We start from the raw sequence: 17,708 nt of genomic DNA on the forward strand, positions 1-17,708 counted from the left end.
GGGATCCCTTGGGATGAGGAGCAGGGATCCCTCGGGATGAGGAGCAGGGCTGGGATCCCTCGGGATGAGGAGCAGGACTGGGATCCCTCGGGATGAGGAGCAGGGCCAGGGTCCCTCGGGATGAGGAGCAGGGCTGGGGTCCCTCGGGATGAGGAGCAGAGCCGGGATCCCTCGGGATGAGGAGCAGGGCTGGGATCCCTCGGGATGAGGAGCAGGGTTGGGATCCCTCGGGATGAGGAGCCGGGCCGGGATCCCTCGGGATGAGGAGCAGGGCCGGGATCCCTCGGGATGAGGAGCAGGGCTGGGATCCCTCGGGATGAGGAGCAGGGTTGGGATCCCTCGGGATGAGGAGCAGGGATCCCTCGGGATGAGGAGCAGGGCTGGGATCCCTCAGGATGAGGAGCAGGGCCGGGATCCCTCGGGATGAGGAGCAGGGCTGGGATCCCTCGGGATGAGGAGCAGGGATCCCTCGGGATGAGGAGCAGGGCTGGGATCCCTCGGGATGAGGAGCAGGGTTGGGATCCCTCGGGATGAGGAGCAGGGCCAGGATCCCTCGGGATGAGGAGCAGGGCCGGGATCCCTCGGGATGAGGAGCAGGGCTGGGATCCCTCGGGATGAGGAGCAGGGATCCCTCGGGATGAGGAGCAGGGCTGGGATCCCTCGGGATGAGGAGCAGGGCCGGGATCCCTCGGGATGAGGAGCAGGGCTGGGATCCCTCGGGATGAGGAGCAGGGCCGGGATCCCTCGGGATGAGCTACGTGTAGAGCCGGACGGTGCCGTCGGCGCCCGAGGAGAACACCCAGGGCTGGGTGGGGTGGAAAAGCACGTCCAGGACCCCCAGGTCCAGGGTGAGAACGTGGCCCTTGAGCACCTTCACGGGCACCAGCAGCGGGTTCTGCAGCAGGTCACTGGGGGGGTGGAGGGGGGACAGGTCAGTGGGGGCTCCGACCTCCCTGGGGTCCCCAAACCACCCCAAAAATGCTGTGTCCTACCCCAAAAATGCTGTGTCCGTGTTACAATCTGCCCCAAAAATGCTGTGTCCCACCCCAAAAATGCTTTGTCCTACCCCAGAAATGCTGTGTCCCACCCCAGAAATGCTGTGTCCCACCCCAAAAATGCTTTGTCCTACCCCAGAAATGCTGTGTCCCACCCCAAAAATGCTTTGTCCTACCCCAGAAATGCTGTGTCCCACCCCAGAAATGCTGTGTCCTACCCCAGAAATGCTGTGTCCCACCCCAGAAATGCTGTGTCCCACCCCAAAAATGCTTTGTCCTACCCCAGAAATGCTGTGTCCCACCCCAAAAATGCTTTGTCCTACCCCAGAAATGCTGTGTCCCACCCCAAAAATGCTTTGTCCTACCCCAGAAATGCTGTGTCCCACCCCAGAAATGCTGTGTCCCACCCCAAAAATGCTGTGTCCCACCCCGAGGTGCCCCACAGCCCCTGCAGGGCTCTGCTGGAGGAGGGGGACACTCAATCCTGGACCCCAAGGTCACCACACACCCCTCTGGCACCTTCACTGGGATAGTGGTGGGCACGGGACAGGTCAGAGGGGGCTCTGACCACCCTAGGGTCCCCAAACCACCCCAGAAATGCTCTGTCCCACCCCAAAAATGCTGTGTCCTACCCCAAAAATGCTGTGTCCTACCCCAAAAATGCTGTGTCCCACCCCAGAAATGCTGTGTCCTACCCCAAAAATGCTCTGTCCTACCCCAAAAATGCTCTGTCCTACCCCAGAAATGCTGGGTCCCGCCCCAAAAATGCCGTGTCCAGCCCCAAAAATGGTGTGTCCCACCCCAAAAATGCTGTGTCCTGCCCCAGAAATGCTGTGTCCCACCCCAGAAATGCTCTGTCCTACCCCAAAAATGCTGCGTCCCACCCCAGAAATGCTGTGTCCCACCCCGAGGTGCCCCACAGACCCTGCAGGGCTCTGCTGGAGGAGGGGGGGACTCAATCCTGGACCCCAAGGTCACCCACCACACACCCCTCTGGCACCTTCGCTGGGATAGTGGTGGGCACGGGACAGGTCGGTGGGGTCCCCGAACCACCCCAAAAATGCTGTGTCCCACCCCAAAAATGCTGTGTCCCACCCCAAAAATGCTGTGTCCTACCCCAGAAATGCTGTGTCCCACCCCAGAAATGCTGTGTCCCACCCCAAAAATGCTGTGTCCCACCCCAAAAATGCTCTGTCCCACCCCAAAAATGCTCTGTCCCACCCCGAGGTGCCCGACAGCCTCTGCAGGGCTCTGCTGGAGGAGGGGGACACTCAATCCTGGACCCCAAGGTCACCACACACCCCTCTGGCACCTTCACTGGGATAGTGGTGGGCACAGGACAGCTCAGAGGGGTCCCCGAACCACCCCAAAAATGCTGTGTCCTACCTCAAAAATGCTGTGTCCTACCCCAAAAATGCTGTGTCCCACCCCAAAAATGCTCTGTCCTACCCCAGAAATGCTGTGTCCCACCCCAAAAATGCTCTGTCCCACCCCAAAAATGCTCTGTCCCACCCCAAAAATTCTCTGTCCCACCCCAAAAATGCTCTGTCCCACCCCAGAAATGCTGTGTCCCACCCCAAAAATGCTGTGTCCCACCCCAAAAATGCTCTGTCCCACCCCAGAAATGCTCTGTCCCACCCCAGAAATGCTGGGTCCCACCCCAAAAATGCTCTGTCCTACCCCAGAAATGCTCTGTCCCACCCCAAAATTGCTCTGTCCCACCCCAGAAATGCTGTGTCCCACCCCAAAAATGCTGTGTCCCACCCCAAAAATGCTCTGTCCTACCCCAAAAATGCTGTGTCCTACCCCAAAAATGCTGTGTCCCACCCCAGAAATGCTGTGTCCTACCCCAAAAATGCTCTGTCCTACCCCAGAAATGCTGTGTCCTACCCCAGAAATGCTGTGTCCCACCCCAAAAATGCTCTGTCCCACCCCGAGGTGCCCCACAGCCCCTGCAGGGCTCTGCTGGAGGAGGGGGACACTCAATCCTGGACCCCAAGGTCACCACACACCCCTCTGGCACCTTCACTGGGATAGTGGTGGGCACAGGACAGCTCAGAGGGGTCCCCGAACCACCCCAAAAATGCTGTGTCCTACCTCAAAAATGCTGTGTCCTACCCCAAAAATGCTGTGTCCCACCCCAAAAATGCTGTGTCCTACCCCAGAAATGCTGTGTCCCACCCCAAAAATGCTGTGTCCCACCCCGAGGTGCCCCACAGCCTCTGCAGGGCTCTGCTGGAGGAGGGGGGGACTCAATCCCGGACCCCAAGGTCACCCACCACACACCCCTCTGGCACCTTCGCTGGGATAGTGGTGGGCACGGGACAGGTCAGAGGGGGCTCTGACCACCCTGGGGTCCCCGAACCACCCCAGAAATGCTCTGTCCCACCCCAAAAATGCTGGGTCCCACCCCAAAAATGCTGTGTCCTACCCCAAAAATGCTCTGTCCTACCCCAAAAATGCTCTGTCCTACCCCAGAAATGCTGTGTCCCACCCCAAAATTGCTCTGTCCCACCCCAGAAATGCTGTGTCCCACCCCAGAAATGCTGTGTCCCACCCCAGAAATGCTGTGTCCCACCCCAAAAATGCTCTGTCCTACCCCAGAAATGCTCTGTCCTACCCCAAAAATGCTCTGTCCTACCCCAGAAATGCTGGGTCCCACCCCAAAAATGCTCTGTCCCACCCCAAAAATGCTCTGTCCCACCCCAAAAATGCTGTGTCCCACCCCAAAAATGCTCTGTCCCACCCCAGAAATGCTCTGTCCCACCCCAGAAATGCTGGGTCCCACCCCAAAAATGCTCTGTCCTACCCCAGAAATGCTGTGTCCCACCCCAAAATTGCTCTGTCCCACCCCAGAAATGCTGTGTCCCACCCCAAAAATGCTGTGTCCCACCCCAAAAATGCTCTGTCCTACCCCAAAAATGCTGTGTCCTACCCCAAAAATGCTGTGTCCCACCCCAGAAATGCTGTGTCCCACCCCAAAAATGCTGTGTCCCACCCCGAGGTGCCCGACAGCCTCTGCAGGGCTCTGCTGGAGGAGGGGGACACTCAATCCTGGACCCCAAGGTCACCACACACCCCTCTGGCACCTTCACTGGGATAGTGGTGGGCACAGGACAGGTCAGAGGGGGCTCTGACCACCCTAGGGTCCCCAAACCACCCCAGAAATGCTCTGTCCCACCCCAAAAATGCTGTGTCCCACCCCAAAAATGCTGTGTCCTACCCCAAAAATGCTCTGTCCCACCCCAGAAATGCTGTGTCCCACCCCAAAAATGCTCTGTCCTACCCCAAAAATGCTCTGTCCCACCCCAAAAATGCTCTGTCCTACCCCAGAAATGCTGTGTCCTACCCCAAAAATGCTCTGTCCCACCCCAAAAATGCTCTGTCCCACCCCAAAAATGCTCTGTCCTACCCCAGAAATGCTGTGTCCTACCCCAGAAATGCTGGGTCCCACCCCAAAAATGCTGTGTCCCACCCCAAAAATGCTGTGTCCAGCCCCAAAAATGCTGTGTCCCACCCCAGAAATGCTGTGTCCCACCCCAGAAATGCTGTGTCCCACCCCAAAAATGCTGTGTCCAGCCCCAAAAATGCTGTGTCCCACCCCAAAAATGCTCTGTCCCACCCCAGAAATGCTGTGTCCCACCCCAAAAATGCTGTGTCCCACCCCAAAAATGCTCTGTCCTACCCCAAAAATGCTGTGTCCTACCCCAAAAATGCTGTGTCCCACCCCAGAAATGCTGTGTCCTACCCCAAAAATGCTCTGTCCTACCCCAGAAATGCTGTGTCCTACCCCAGAAATGCTGTGTCCCACCCCAAAAATGCTCTGTCCCACCCCGAGGTGCCCGACAGCCTCTGCAGGGCTCTGCTGGAGGAGGGGGACACTCAATCCTGGACCCCAAGGTCACCACACACCCCTCTGGCACCTTCACTGGGATAGTGGTGGGCACAGGACAGGTCAGAGGGGGCTCTGACCACCCTAGGGTCCCCAAACCACCCCAGAAATGCTCTGTCCCACCCCAAAAATGCTGTGTCCCACCCCAAAAATGCTGTGTCCCACCCCAAAAATGCTGTGTCCTACCCCAAAAATGCTCTGTCCCACCCCAAAAATGCTCTGTCCCACCCCAGAAATGCTGTGTCCCACCCCAGAAATGCTCTGTCCTACCCCAAAAATGCTGTGTCCCGCCCCAAAAATGCTGTGTCCCACCCCAAAAATGCTGTGTCCCGCCCTGAGGGGCCCCAGAGGCTCTGCTGGAGGAGAGGAGCCCCCATCCCAGCCCCCCCAGCCCCACGTACTTGTAGACCATGCCGTGGCAGACGATGACGGAGCCGTCGTCGGAGCCGGAGGCGAAGAGCGGGTAGTGCCGGTGGAAGGCCACGCTGCGCAGGGCACGCCGGTGGTGCCTGGCACGGGGGAGGGATTGTTGGCATGGGGGGAACTGGGGGGGAGAAAAGGGGGGCTCGGGCCTGCCCGTGGGATTTGGGATGGGACGGGTTTGAGGGAACCCCCTTGGCTGTGGGAGAGGGGAACTGGGACAAACTGGGAGCTGCTGTGGGCTCTGGAGAGCTGAGACTGTCCCCATTTAGGAACTGGGATAAACTGGGAGCTGAGAGTGTGCCCAGGGGAACTGGGATAAACTGGGAGCTGAGACTGTCCCCAGGGGAACTGGGATAAACTGGGAGCTGCTGGGGGCTCTGGAGAACTGAGACTGTGCCCATTTAGGAACTGGGACAAACTGGGAGCTGAGAGTGTCCCCAGGGGAACTGGGACAAACTGGGAGCTGTTGTGGGCTCTGGAGAGCTGAGACTGTCCCCAGGGGAACTGGGATAAACTGGGAGCTGAGACTGTGCCCAGGGGAACTGGGACAAACTGGGAGCTGAGACTGTCCCCATTTAGGAACTGGGACAAACTGGGAGTTGAGACTGTGCCCAGGGGAACTGGGATAAACTGGGAGCTGCTGTGGGTTCTGGAGAGCTGAGACTGTCCCCATTTAGGAACTGGGACAAACTGGGAGCTGCTGTGGGTTCTGGAGAGCTGAGACTGTCCCCATTTAGGAACTGGGATAAACTGGGAGCTGAGACTGTTCCCAGGGGAACTGGGACAAACTGGGAGCTGTTGTGGGCTCTGGAGAGCTGAGATTGTGCCCAGGGGAACTGGGATAAACTGGGAGCTGAGACTGTTCCCAGGGGAATTGGGATAAACTGGGAGCTGAGACTGTCCCCATTTAGGAACTGGGACAAACTGGGAGCTGAGACTGTGCCCAGGGGAACTGGGATAAACTGGGAGCTGAGAGTGTGCCCAGGGGAACTGGGATAAACTGGGAGCTGAGACTGTTCCCAGGGGAACTGGGATAAACTGGGAGCTGCTGGGGGCTCTGGAGAGATGAGACTGTGCCCATTTAGGAACTGGGATAAACTGGGAGCTGAGACTGTCCCCGGGGGAACTGGGATAAACTGGGAGCTGAGACTGTGCCCAGGGGAACTGGGATAAACTGGGAGCTGAGAGTGTTCCCAGGGGAACTGGGACAAACTGGGAGCTGAGACTGTTCCCAGGGGAACTGGGATAAACTGGGAGCTGCTGGGGGCTCTGGAGAACTGAGACTGTGCCCATTTAGGAACTGGGACAAACTGGGAGCTGAGAGTGTCCCCAGGGGAACTGGGACAAACTGGGAGCTGTTGTGGGCTCTGGAGAGCTGAGACTGTCCCCAGGGGAACTGGGATAAACTGGGAGCTGAGAGTGTTCCCAGGGGAACTGGGATAAACTGGGAGATGAGACTGTGCCCAGGGGAACTGGGATAAACTGGGAGCTGAGACTGTCCCCATTTAGGAACTGGGACAAACTGGGAGTTGAGACTGTGCCCAGGGGAACTGGGATAAACTGGGAGCTGCTGTGGGTTCTGGAGAGCTGAGACTGTCCCCATTTAGGAACTGGGATAAACTGGGAGCTGCTGTGGGCTCTGGAGAGCTGAGACTGTCCCCATTTAGGAACTGGGATAAACTGGGAGCTGAGACTGTTCCCAGGGGAACTGGGACAAACTGGGAGCTGTTGTGGGCTCTGGAGAGCTGAGATTGTGCCCAGGGGAACTGGGATAAACTGGGAGCTGAGAGTGTGCCCAGGGGAACTGGGACAAACTGGGAGCTGAGACTGTTCCCAGGGGAACTGGGATAAACTGGGAGCTGCTGTGGGCTCTGGAGAGATGAGACTGTGCCCATTTAGGAACTGGGATAAACTGGGAGCTGAGACTGTCCCCGGGGGAACTGGGATAAACTGGGAGCTGAGACTGTCCCCAGGGGAACTGGGATAAACTGGGAGCTGAGACTGTGCCCAGGGGAACTGGGATAAACTGGGAGCTGAGACTGTCCCCGGGGGAACTGGGACAAACTGGGAGCTGCTGGGGGCTCTGGAGAGCTGAGACTGTCCCCAGGGGAACTGGGATAAACTGGGAGCTGCTGTGGTCCCTCAGAGCTGCCACTGTCTCCATGTGGGAGTGGAGAGGGCAACTGGCACAAACTGGGACCTGTTGAGTTCTGTGACCCCTGGGGAGCTGCCACTGTCCCCATTTAGGAGGAGAGAGGGCAACTGGGACAAACTGGGACCAGTTGAGATTCCTGAGCCCTGGGGAGCTGCCCACTGTCCCCACACGGGAGAGGAACTGGGACAAACTGGGAGCTGCTGTGGGCTCTGGAGAGCTGAGACTGTCCCCATTTAGGAACTGGGACAAACTGGGAGTTGATGGGGGTCTGGAGAGCTGAGACTGTCCCCAGGGCAACTGGGACAAACTGGGACCAGTTGAGATCCCTGAGCCCTGAGGAGCTGCCACTGTCCCCACATGGGAGAGGAACTGGGACAAACTGGGAGCTGCTGTGGGCTCTGGAGAGCTGAGACTGTCCCCATTTAGGAACTGGGACAAACTGGGAGTTGATGGGGGTCTGGAGAGCTGAGACTGTCCCCAGGGCAACTGGGACAAACTGGGACCAGTTGAGATCCCTGAGCCCTGAGGAGCTGCCACTGTCCCCACATGGGAGAGGAACTGGGACAAACTGGGAGATGAGACTGTCCCCATTTAGGAACTGGGACAAACTGGGAGTTGAGACTGTCCCCATTTAGGAACTGGGACAAACTGGGAGCTGAGACTGTGCTCAGGGGAACTGGGACAAACTGGGAGCTGCTGTGGGCTCTGGAGAGATGAGACTGTGCCCATTTAGGAACTGGGACAAACTGGGAGCTGAGACTGTTCCCAGGGGAACTGGGACAAACTGGGAGCTGAGACTGTCCCTGGGGAAACTGGGATAAACTGGGAGCTGAGACTGTGCCCAGGGGAACTGGGACAAACTGGGAGATGAGACTGTGCCCAGGGGAACTGGGACAAACTGGGATCTGCTGTGGGCTCTGGAGAGCTGAGACTGTCCCCATTTAGGAACTGGGACAAACTGGGAGCTGAGACTGTTCCCAGGGGAACTGGGACAAACTGGGAGCTGAGACTGTTCCCAGGGGAACTGGGACAAACTGGGAGCTGAGACTGTCCCTGGGGAAACTGGGATAAACTGGGAGCTGAGACTGTTCCCAGGGGAACTGGGACAAACTGGGAGATGAGACTGTGCCCAGGGGAACTGGGACAAACTGGGATCTGCTGTGGGCTCTGGAGAGCTGAGACTGTCCCCATTTAGGAACTGGGACAAACTGGGAGCTGCTGTGGCCCAACTGGCTGCTCCCAGCACAGCCCCAGGGGCTCCAATTCCCCGGGCAGGTCCCAGGGGAGGGCCCAGCCCCAACTGGGGGGCTCTGGGGGGCTCTGGGCAGGGCAGGGGGGGCTGGCAGGGGCTCACCGGAGCAGTTGGTAGGGTCTGGTGGACAGGTCCAGGTCAAACCAGGCCAGTTTGCTGTCGTAGCTCCCACAGATCACGTTGTCACCTGCACAGGGAATTAGGGAATTAGGGAATTAGGGAATGGTGGGGGCACTTTGGGGGGAGATTGAGGTGTTGGAGTGTGCAGAGGAGGGACAGGGGGATGGGGAATGGTGTCACCTGCACAGGGAACAGGGAATTAGGGGATGCCTGGAATGGTGGGGGCACTTTGGGGGGCATTGGAGTGTCCAGAGGAGGGACAAGGGGATGGGGAATGGTGTCACCTGTGCAGGGAATTAGGGGAATGCCTGGAATGGTGGGGGCACTTCGGGGGGAGATTGAGGCGTTGGAGTGTCCAGAGGAGGGACAGGGGGACAGGGAATGGTGTCACCTGCACAGGGAACAGGGAATTAGGGAATTCCTGGAATGGGGGGGGCACTCTGGGGGGGAGATTGAGGTGTTGGAGTGTCCAGAGGAGGCACAGGGGGATGGGGAATGGTGTCACCTGCACAGGGAACAGGGAATTAGGGAATTCCTGGAATGGTGGGGGCACTTTGGGGGGAGATTGAGGTGTTGGAGAGTCCAGAGGAGGGACAAGGGGATGGGGAATGGTGTCACCTGCACAGGGAATTATGGGAATGCCTGGAATGGTGGGGGCACTTTGGGGGGTAGATTCAGGTGTTGGAGCATCCAGAGGAGGGACAGGGGGACAGGGAATGTTGTCACCTGCACAGAGAATTAGGGAATTCCTGGAATGGTGGGGGCACTTTGGAGGCAGATTCAGGTGTTGGGGTGTCCAGAGGAGGGACAGGGGGATGGGGAATGGTGTCACCTGCACAGGGAACAGGGAATTAGGGAATTAGGGAATGGTGGGGGCACTTTGGGGGGAGATTGAGGTGTTGGAGTGTCCAGAGGAGGGACAGGGGGACAGGGAATGGTGTCACCTGCATAGGAAATTAGGGAATTATGGGAATGCCTGGAATGGTGGGGGTAGTTTGGGGGGCATTGGAGTGTCCAGAGGAGGGACAGGGGGATGGGGAAAGGGCCTGGAGGGCACTGGGTGTGTTCAGCTGGAGAAGAGGAGCCTGAGGGGAGACATCAGTGGGGTCTTCAGCTTCCTGGGCAGGGGCAGAGACTGAGCTGTGCTCTGGGGGGAGCAGGGACAGGACCCAGGGAAGGGCTGGAGCTGTGCCAGGGCAGGCTCAGGGGGGGATTTTAGAAGAAGGAGTGGCTGGAGGAATGCTCTCAGGGCCAGGGTGAGATTTTTGGGGTGTCCAGGAGGAAAAAAAAAAGAAAAAAAAAGAAAAAAAAAGAAAAAAAAAAGGAAAAAAAGAAAAAAAAAGGAAAAAAAAGGGAAAAAAGAAAAAGAAGAAAAAAAGGAAAAAAAAAAGAAAAAAAGGAAAAAAGAAAAAAGGAAAAAAGAAAAAAGGAAAAAAGAAAAAAAGAAAAAAGAAAAAGAAGAAAAAAAGAAAAAAGAAAAAAAGGAAAAAAAGAAAAAAGGAAAAAAGAAAAAAAAGAAAAAAGAAAAAGAAGAAAAAAGAAAAAAGAAAAAGAAAAAAAAGAAAAAACAGGAAAAATAGAAAAAAGGAAAAAAGAAAAAAAAGAAAAAAGAAAAAGAAGAAAAAAAGAAAAAAGAAAAAAAAAGGAAAAAAGAAAAAAGGAAAAAAGAAAAAAAGAAAAAAGAAAAAGAAGAAAAAAAGAAAAAACAGGAAAAATAGAAAAAAGGAAAAAAGAAAAAAAAGAAAAAAGAAAAAGAAGAAAAAAAGAAAAAAGAAAAAAAAAGGAAAAAAGAAAAAAGGAAAAAAGAAAAAAAAGAAAAAAGAAAAAGAAGAAAAAAAGAAAAAACAGGAAAAATAGAAAAAAGGAAAAAAGAAAAAAAAGAAAAAAGAAAAAGAAGAAAAAAAGAAAAAAGAAAAAAAGGAAAAAAAGAAAAAAACCAGGAAAAATAGAAAAAAGGAAAACAGAAAAAAAAGGAAAAAAGAAAAAAAGAAAAAAAGAAAAAGAAAAAAGAAAAAAGGAAAAAAGAAAAAAAGAAAAGAAAAAAGAAAATAGAAAAAAGAAAAAGAAAGAAAAAAAGAAAAAAAGAAAAAAAGGAAAAAAAGAAAAAAGAAAACAAAAAGAAAACAAAAGAAAACAAAAAGAAAAAAAAAAGAAAAAAAGAAAAGAAAAAGATAAAGAAGTCACAAAAACAAGGCCTGTAGCTTTTTATAGGCCAGGAGTTGGACTGGATGGGACAAGGTATTGAGGATATTGAGGTCCTGGGCTCAGCCTGGAGAGGAGGAGGCTCAGGGGAGACCTCCTCACTCTCTGCAACCCCCTGACAGGAGGGGGGAGCCAGGGGGGGTTGGTCTCTTCTCCCATCAGCAAGACAAGAGGGCTGGGTCTGGAGCTGTGCCAGGGGAGGGTTAGGGTGGATATCAGGAAGAATTTCTTTGCAGAGAGGGTGCTCAGCCCTTGGAATGGGCTGCCCAGGGAAGGGGTGGATTCTCCATCCCTGGAGGTGTTTAAGGACAGACTGGATGTGGCATCAGTGCCATGGGCTGGGAACCACGGCGGGGTTGGATCAAGGGTTGGACTGGATGATCTCGGAGGTCCCTTCCAACCCAGCTGATTCTGGGATTCTCTGATTCTGTGGTTCTGTAATTCTGTGATTCTGTGACTGTGATTCTGTGATTCTGTGATTCTCTGATTCTATGACTCTGTGATTCTGTGATTCTCTGATTCTGTAATTCTCTGATTCTGTGATTCTGTAATTCTTGGATTCTCTGATTCTGTGACTGTGATTCTGTGATTCTCTGATTCTGTGATTCTCTGATTCTGTAATTCTCTGATTCTGTGATTCTGTAATTCTTGGATTCTCTGATTCTGTGACTGTGATTCTGTGATTCTCTGATTCTGTGATTCTCTGATTCTATGATTCTCTGATTTGTGATTCTGTGATTCTGTGATTCTATGACTGTGATTCTCTGACTGTGCTTCTGTGATTCTGTAATTCTCTGATTCTCTGATTCTCTGATTCTGTGACCGCGATTCTATAATTCTGTGATTCTATGATTCCATGATTCTGTGATCCTCTGATTCTATCATTTTGTGATCCTGTGATTCTATGACTGTGATTCTCTTATTCTCTGATTCTGTGATTCTGTGATTCTGATTCTGTGATTCTCTGATTCTGTGATTCTGTAATTCTCTGATTCTGTGATTCTGTGATTCTCTGATTCTGTGATTCTGTAATTCTCTGATTCTGTGATTCTCTGATTCTATGACTGTGATTCTCTGATTCTGTAATTCTCTGATTCTGTGATTCTCTGATTCTCTGATTCTGTGATTCCATGATTCTGTGATTCTCTTATTCTATGATTCTCTGATTCTATGATTCTGTGATTCTGATTCTGTGATTCTGTGATTCTGTGATTCTATGACTGTGATTCTCTGACTCTGCTTCTGTGATTCTGTAATTCTCTGATTCTCTGATTCTGTGACTGTGATTCTATAATTCTGTGATTCTATGATTCCATGATTCTGTGATCCTCTGATTCTATCATTTTGTGATTCTGATTCTGTGATTCTCTGATTCTCTGATTCTGTGATTCTCTGATTCTCTGATTGTGATTCTCTTATTCTATGATTTTGTGATTCTGTGATTCTGTGACTGTGATTCTATAATTCTGTGATTCTGTAATTCTCTGATTCTCTGATTCTGTGATTCTCTGATTCTGTGATTCTCTGATTCTGTAATTCTTGGATTCTCTGATTCTCTGATTCTGTAATTCTTGGATTCTCTGATTCTCTGATTCTGTGACTGTGATTCTGTGATTCTCTGATTCTGTGATTCTGTAATTCTCTGATTCTGTGATTCTATGACTGTGATTCTCTGATTCTCTGATCTCTGATTCTGTAATTCTCTGATTCTGTGATTCTGTAATTCTCTGATTCTGTGATTCTATGATTGTGATTCTCTGATTCTCTGATCTCTGATTCTGTAACTCTGGGATTCTGTGATTCTCTGATTCTGTGACTGTGATTCTGTGATTCTGTGATTCTGTAATTCTCTGATTCTGTAATTCTCTGATTCTCTGATCTCTGATTCTGTAATTCTGTAATTCTCTGATTCTGTGATTCCGTGTTTCTCTGATTCTCTGACTGTGATTCCCTGATCCTCTGACTCCAAGCCATTCCACCATCCCACAATCCCACGACCCCCCCAAGTCCCTCCAGCCCCCCCTGGGCAGGGTGGGACCCTCACCCACCTCCGGGGTGCACGGCCATGCTGGACACCCACTTGCAGTTGCTCATGAGCTTCTTGGTGAGCTCCTGCTTGAGCAGGTTGTAGACGCGGACGCAGCGCTGGGTGGCCACGAAGAAGAAGGGCCGGGTGGGGTGGAACTGGACGCACTGGACCATCCCCTTGCTCCTCTGGAAGGGGGCCTGGCTCCAGCGCTTGCTGCTCTGGTGGATCAGCACCTGCCGGCTGCCCGTGTCGCTCACCACGCTGGCAAAGTAGTCGCCCTTGCCGTGCCACGTCACCTGCTTCACCGGCTGGGGGCACAGCGAGGGGAGAGGGGGGGTAAGGAGGGAGGGGAGATGGAATTTGGGGGGTAACAAGGGAGGGGAGATGGTGACAAGGGAGGGGAGATGGAACTGGGGTGGTGACAAGGGAGGGGAGATGGAATTTGGGTGGTAACAAGGGAGGGGAGAGGGTTGGTAACGAGGGGAGGGGAGATGGAACTGGGGTGGGAACAAGGGAGGGGAGATGGAAGTAGAGTGGGAACAAGGGAGGGGAGATGGAACTGGGGTGGGAACAGGGGAGGGGAGATGGTAACAAGGGAGGGGAGATGGAACTGGGGTGGTGACAAGGGAGGGGAGATGGAACTGGGGTGGTGACAGGGGAGGGGAGATGGTAACAAGGGAGGGGAGATGGAACTGGGGTGGTAGGAAGGGAGGGGAGATGGAACTGCGTTGGTAGGAAGGGAGGGGAGATGGAACTGGGGTGGGAACAAGGGAGGGGAGATGGAAATGGGTGGGTGACAAGGGAGGGGAGATGGTAACAAGGGAGGGGAGATGGTTGGTAACAAGGGAGGGGAGATGGAACTGGGGTGGTGACAAGGGAGGGGAGATGGAACGGGGGTGGTGACAAGGGAAGGGAGATGGAACGGGGGTGGTAAGAAGGGAGGGGAGAGGGTTGGTAACGAGGGAGGGGAGATGGAACTGGGGTGGTAACAAGGAGGGGAGATGGAATTGGGTTGGTAACAAGGGAGGGGAGATGGAACTGGGGTGGTGATGAGGGAGGGGAGAGGGTTGGTAACGAGGGAGGGGAGATGGTAACGAGGGAGGGGAGATGGTAACAAGGGAGGGGAGATGGAACTGGGGTGGGAACAAGGGAGGGGAGATGGTAACAAGGGAGGGGAGATGGAACTGGGGTGGGAACAAGGGAGGGGAGATGGTAACAAGGGAGGGGAGATGGTTGGTAACAAGGGAGGGGAGATGGAACTGGGGTGTTAACGAAGGAGGGGAGATGGAACTGGGGTGGGAACAAGGGAGGGGAGAGGGTTGGTAACGAGGGAGGGGAGATGGTAACAAGGGAGGGGAGATGGAATTTGGGTGGTAACAAAGGAGGGGAGAGGGTTGGTAACAAGGGAGGGGAGATGGAACTGGGGTGGTGGCAAAGGAGGGGAGAGGGTTGGTAACGAGGGAAGGGAGATGGAACTGGGGTGGTGACAAGGGAGGGGAGATGGAACTTGTTAACAAGGGAGGGGAGATGGAACTGGGGTGGGAACAAGGGAGGGGAGAGGGTTGGTAACGAGGGAGGGGAGATGGTAACAGGGGAGGGGAGATGGAACTGGGGTGGTGACAAGGGAGGGGAGATGGAACTGGGGTGGCTCCAACAGCCCCCCCTCAAAATAATAATAATTTTCTGTAATATTTAATATTAATATTCTTTGGTATCGTATAAATAGATAACAGATAAATAGATATATAATATATAGATAAATATAAATAATATAGATAAATAGAGAAAATATAGGTAATATATTATCTATAGATAATATAGACCATATAATATAGATAAATACATAGATAAATATAAATTGTATAATTATATATAATATATAGATAAATATATATTATTATAATATAATAGATAAGTATAAAATAGATAACAAAAATATAAATATAGATATAAATATTTGATATCTATTTTATATAAATAGATAAATAGATAACAGATAAATAGATATATAATATATAGATAAATATTGATAATATAGATAAATAGAGAAAATATAGGTAATATATTATCTATAGATAATGTAGATAATATATATAAATGTATAGGTAATTATATTATCTATAGATAATACAGATAATGTATAGATAATGTAGATAAATATATAGACATATATATATTGTATAATTATCTCTATATATAATATATATCTATATTTATCTATGTATTTATCTACATATCTATATAATATATAGATAAATATAGATAATTAATTATCTATATATAGTATATAGATAAAAATAAATTATTATAGTATAATAGACAAATATAAAACAGATAACAAAAATATAAATATAGATATAAATACTTTATATCTATTATATAATCAGATAAAAAGATAGATAATATATAGATAAATATAGATTATATAGACAAATATAGAAAATATAGGTAATATATTATCTATAGATAATATAGACCATATAGATAATCTAGATAAATACACAGATAAATATATATTATATAATTCTATATAAAATATATATAGATAAATATATATTATTATTATATAATAGATAAATATAAAATAGATAACAAAAATATAAATATAGATATAAATATTTGTTATCAATTTTATATAAATAGATAACAGATAAATAGCTATATAATATATAGATAAATATAGATAATATAGATAAATAGAGAAAATACAGGTAATATATTATCTATAGATAATACAGACAATATAGATAATATAGACAACTATATAGGTAAATACATTATCTATAGATAATAAAGACCATATAGATAATGTAGATAAATATATATTATATAACTATATAACTATATAATATATAGATACATAGATATTATTATAATATAATAGATAAATATAAAATAGATAACAAAAATAAAAATATTTGATATCTATTTTATATAAATATATAAATAGATAACAGATAAATAGATATATAATATATAGATAAATATAGATAATACAGATAAATATAGAAAATATAGGCAATATATTATCTATAGATAATATAGGCAATATATTATCTATAGATAATATAGATAAATAATATAATTATATATAGTATATAGATAAATATATATTTATATAATATATAGATAAATATAGATAATATAGATAATATATTATCTATAGATAATATAGATAATACAGATAAATATATATTATATAATTATCTATCTATATATAATATATAGATAAATATATATTATTATATTAATATATAAAAAAAATGTCTTTAATATCCCAGAAAATTCCCTGAGTGGGGATGGACCCTCAGAGCACACACAATGTCATTGCTTTCTGGCACTTTGTATGATGGAGGAAGAATATCCGAGAATAAAAGTGGCGTTTTTAAGGAATTTTATCGTTTTTCGGATAAAGGTGAGCGTTGAAAACCTGCCTGGGATATTTTTTTATTGTTATCTATTTTATATTTATCTGTTATATTATAATAATATATATTTATCTATGTATCATATATATATATATATATATTATATATATTTATCTATATATTTATCTGTATTATCTATATGACCTATGTATCTATGGATAATATATTATCTCTATTATCTATATTTATCTATATTTATCTATATATTATATAAATATATATTTATCAATATACTATATATAATTATATTATTTATCTATACATTTATCTAAATTATCTGTATGATCTATATTATCTATATTTATCTCTATACTAATGTAAATATATATTTATCTATATATTATCTATATTTATCTGTATACTAATATAAATCTATATTTATCTACATATTATCTATATTATCTATAAATACATTACCTGTATTTTCTATATTTATCTATATTATCTATATTTATCTATATACTATATAAATACATATTTATCTATATATTATCTATATTATCTATAAATATATTTCCTATATTTTCTATATTTATCTATATTATCTATATTTATCTGTATACTAATATAAATCTATATTTATCTACATATTATCTATATTATCTATAAATACATTACCTGTATTTTCTATATTTATCTATATTATCTATATTTATCTATATACTATATAAATACATATTTATCTATATATTATCTATATTATCTGTAGATAATATATTACCTATATATTCTATATTTATCTATATTATCTGTATTTATCTATATATTATCTATCTATTTCTCTGTTATCTATTTATATATTTATATAAAACAGATATCAAATATTTATATTTTTGTTAGCTATTTTATATTTATCTATTATATTATAATAATATACATTTATCTATATATTATATAGAGATAATTATATGATATATATTTATCTATATATTTATCTACATTATCTATATGGTCTATATTATCTATAGATAAAATATAACCTATATTTTATATATTTGTCTATATTATCTATATATTATCTATATTTCTCTGTTATCTATGATCTATATTAACTATAGATAATATACTATCTATATATTATTGATATTTATCTATATTATCTATATTTATCTATATATTATATGTCTATTTGTCTGTTATCTATATATTTATATAAAATAGATATCAAATATTTATGTCTGTATTTATATTTTTGTTATCTATTTTATATTT

The 17,708-nt window shown here is 47.2% G+C and overlaps 1 protein-coding gene and 1 long non-coding RNA gene across 3 annotated transcripts in view; one reads left to right on the forward strand and one right to left on the reverse strand.

The window, feature by feature from the left end:
• Window positions 1–614: 614 nt before the first annotated feature.
• Window positions 615–17,708, reverse strand: part of BOP1 (BOP1 ribosomal biogenesis factor) — a gene marked incomplete at its 5' end in the record, with an annotated part of 31,129 nt that continues 14,035 nt past the window's right edge. The window contains 4 exons of the mRNA XM_051774453.1: window positions 615–908; window positions 5,289–5,396; window positions 8,820–8,904; window positions 13,088–13,376. Of these exons, the coding sequence (XP_051630413.1) occupies window positions 755–908; window positions 5,289–5,396; window positions 8,820–8,904; window positions 13,088–13,376 (636 nt within the window). The remainder of the gene's footprint in view (window positions 909–5,288; window positions 5,397–8,819; window positions 8,905–13,087; window positions 13,377–17,708) is intronic.
• On the forward strand, window positions 5,903–7,396 carry LOC127464218 (uncharacterized). 2 transcript variants are annotated; one of them, XR_007901234.1, is made up of 4 exons: window positions 5,903–6,012; window positions 6,207–6,670; window positions 6,845–7,040; window positions 7,137–7,396. It is a non-coding gene; the product is annotated as an uncharacterized LOC127464218 (long non-coding RNA). The 2 variants fall into 2 exon arrangements; XR_007901235.1 differs by lacking the exon at window positions 6,845–7,040 and having other exon boundaries at window positions 5,998–6,012; window positions 6,247–6,670; window positions 7,061–7,396.

Source organism: Manacus candei, unplaced genomic scaffold (genome assembly GCF_025592945.1).
Source record: "Manacus candei isolate 608988 ecotype Guabito, Panama unplaced genomic scaffold, ASM2559294v1 h1tg000200l, whole genome shotgun sequence".
In the NCBI taxonomy this organism is placed as follows: domain Eukaryota; kingdom Metazoa; phylum Chordata; class Aves; order Passeriformes; family Pipridae; genus Manacus; species Manacus candei.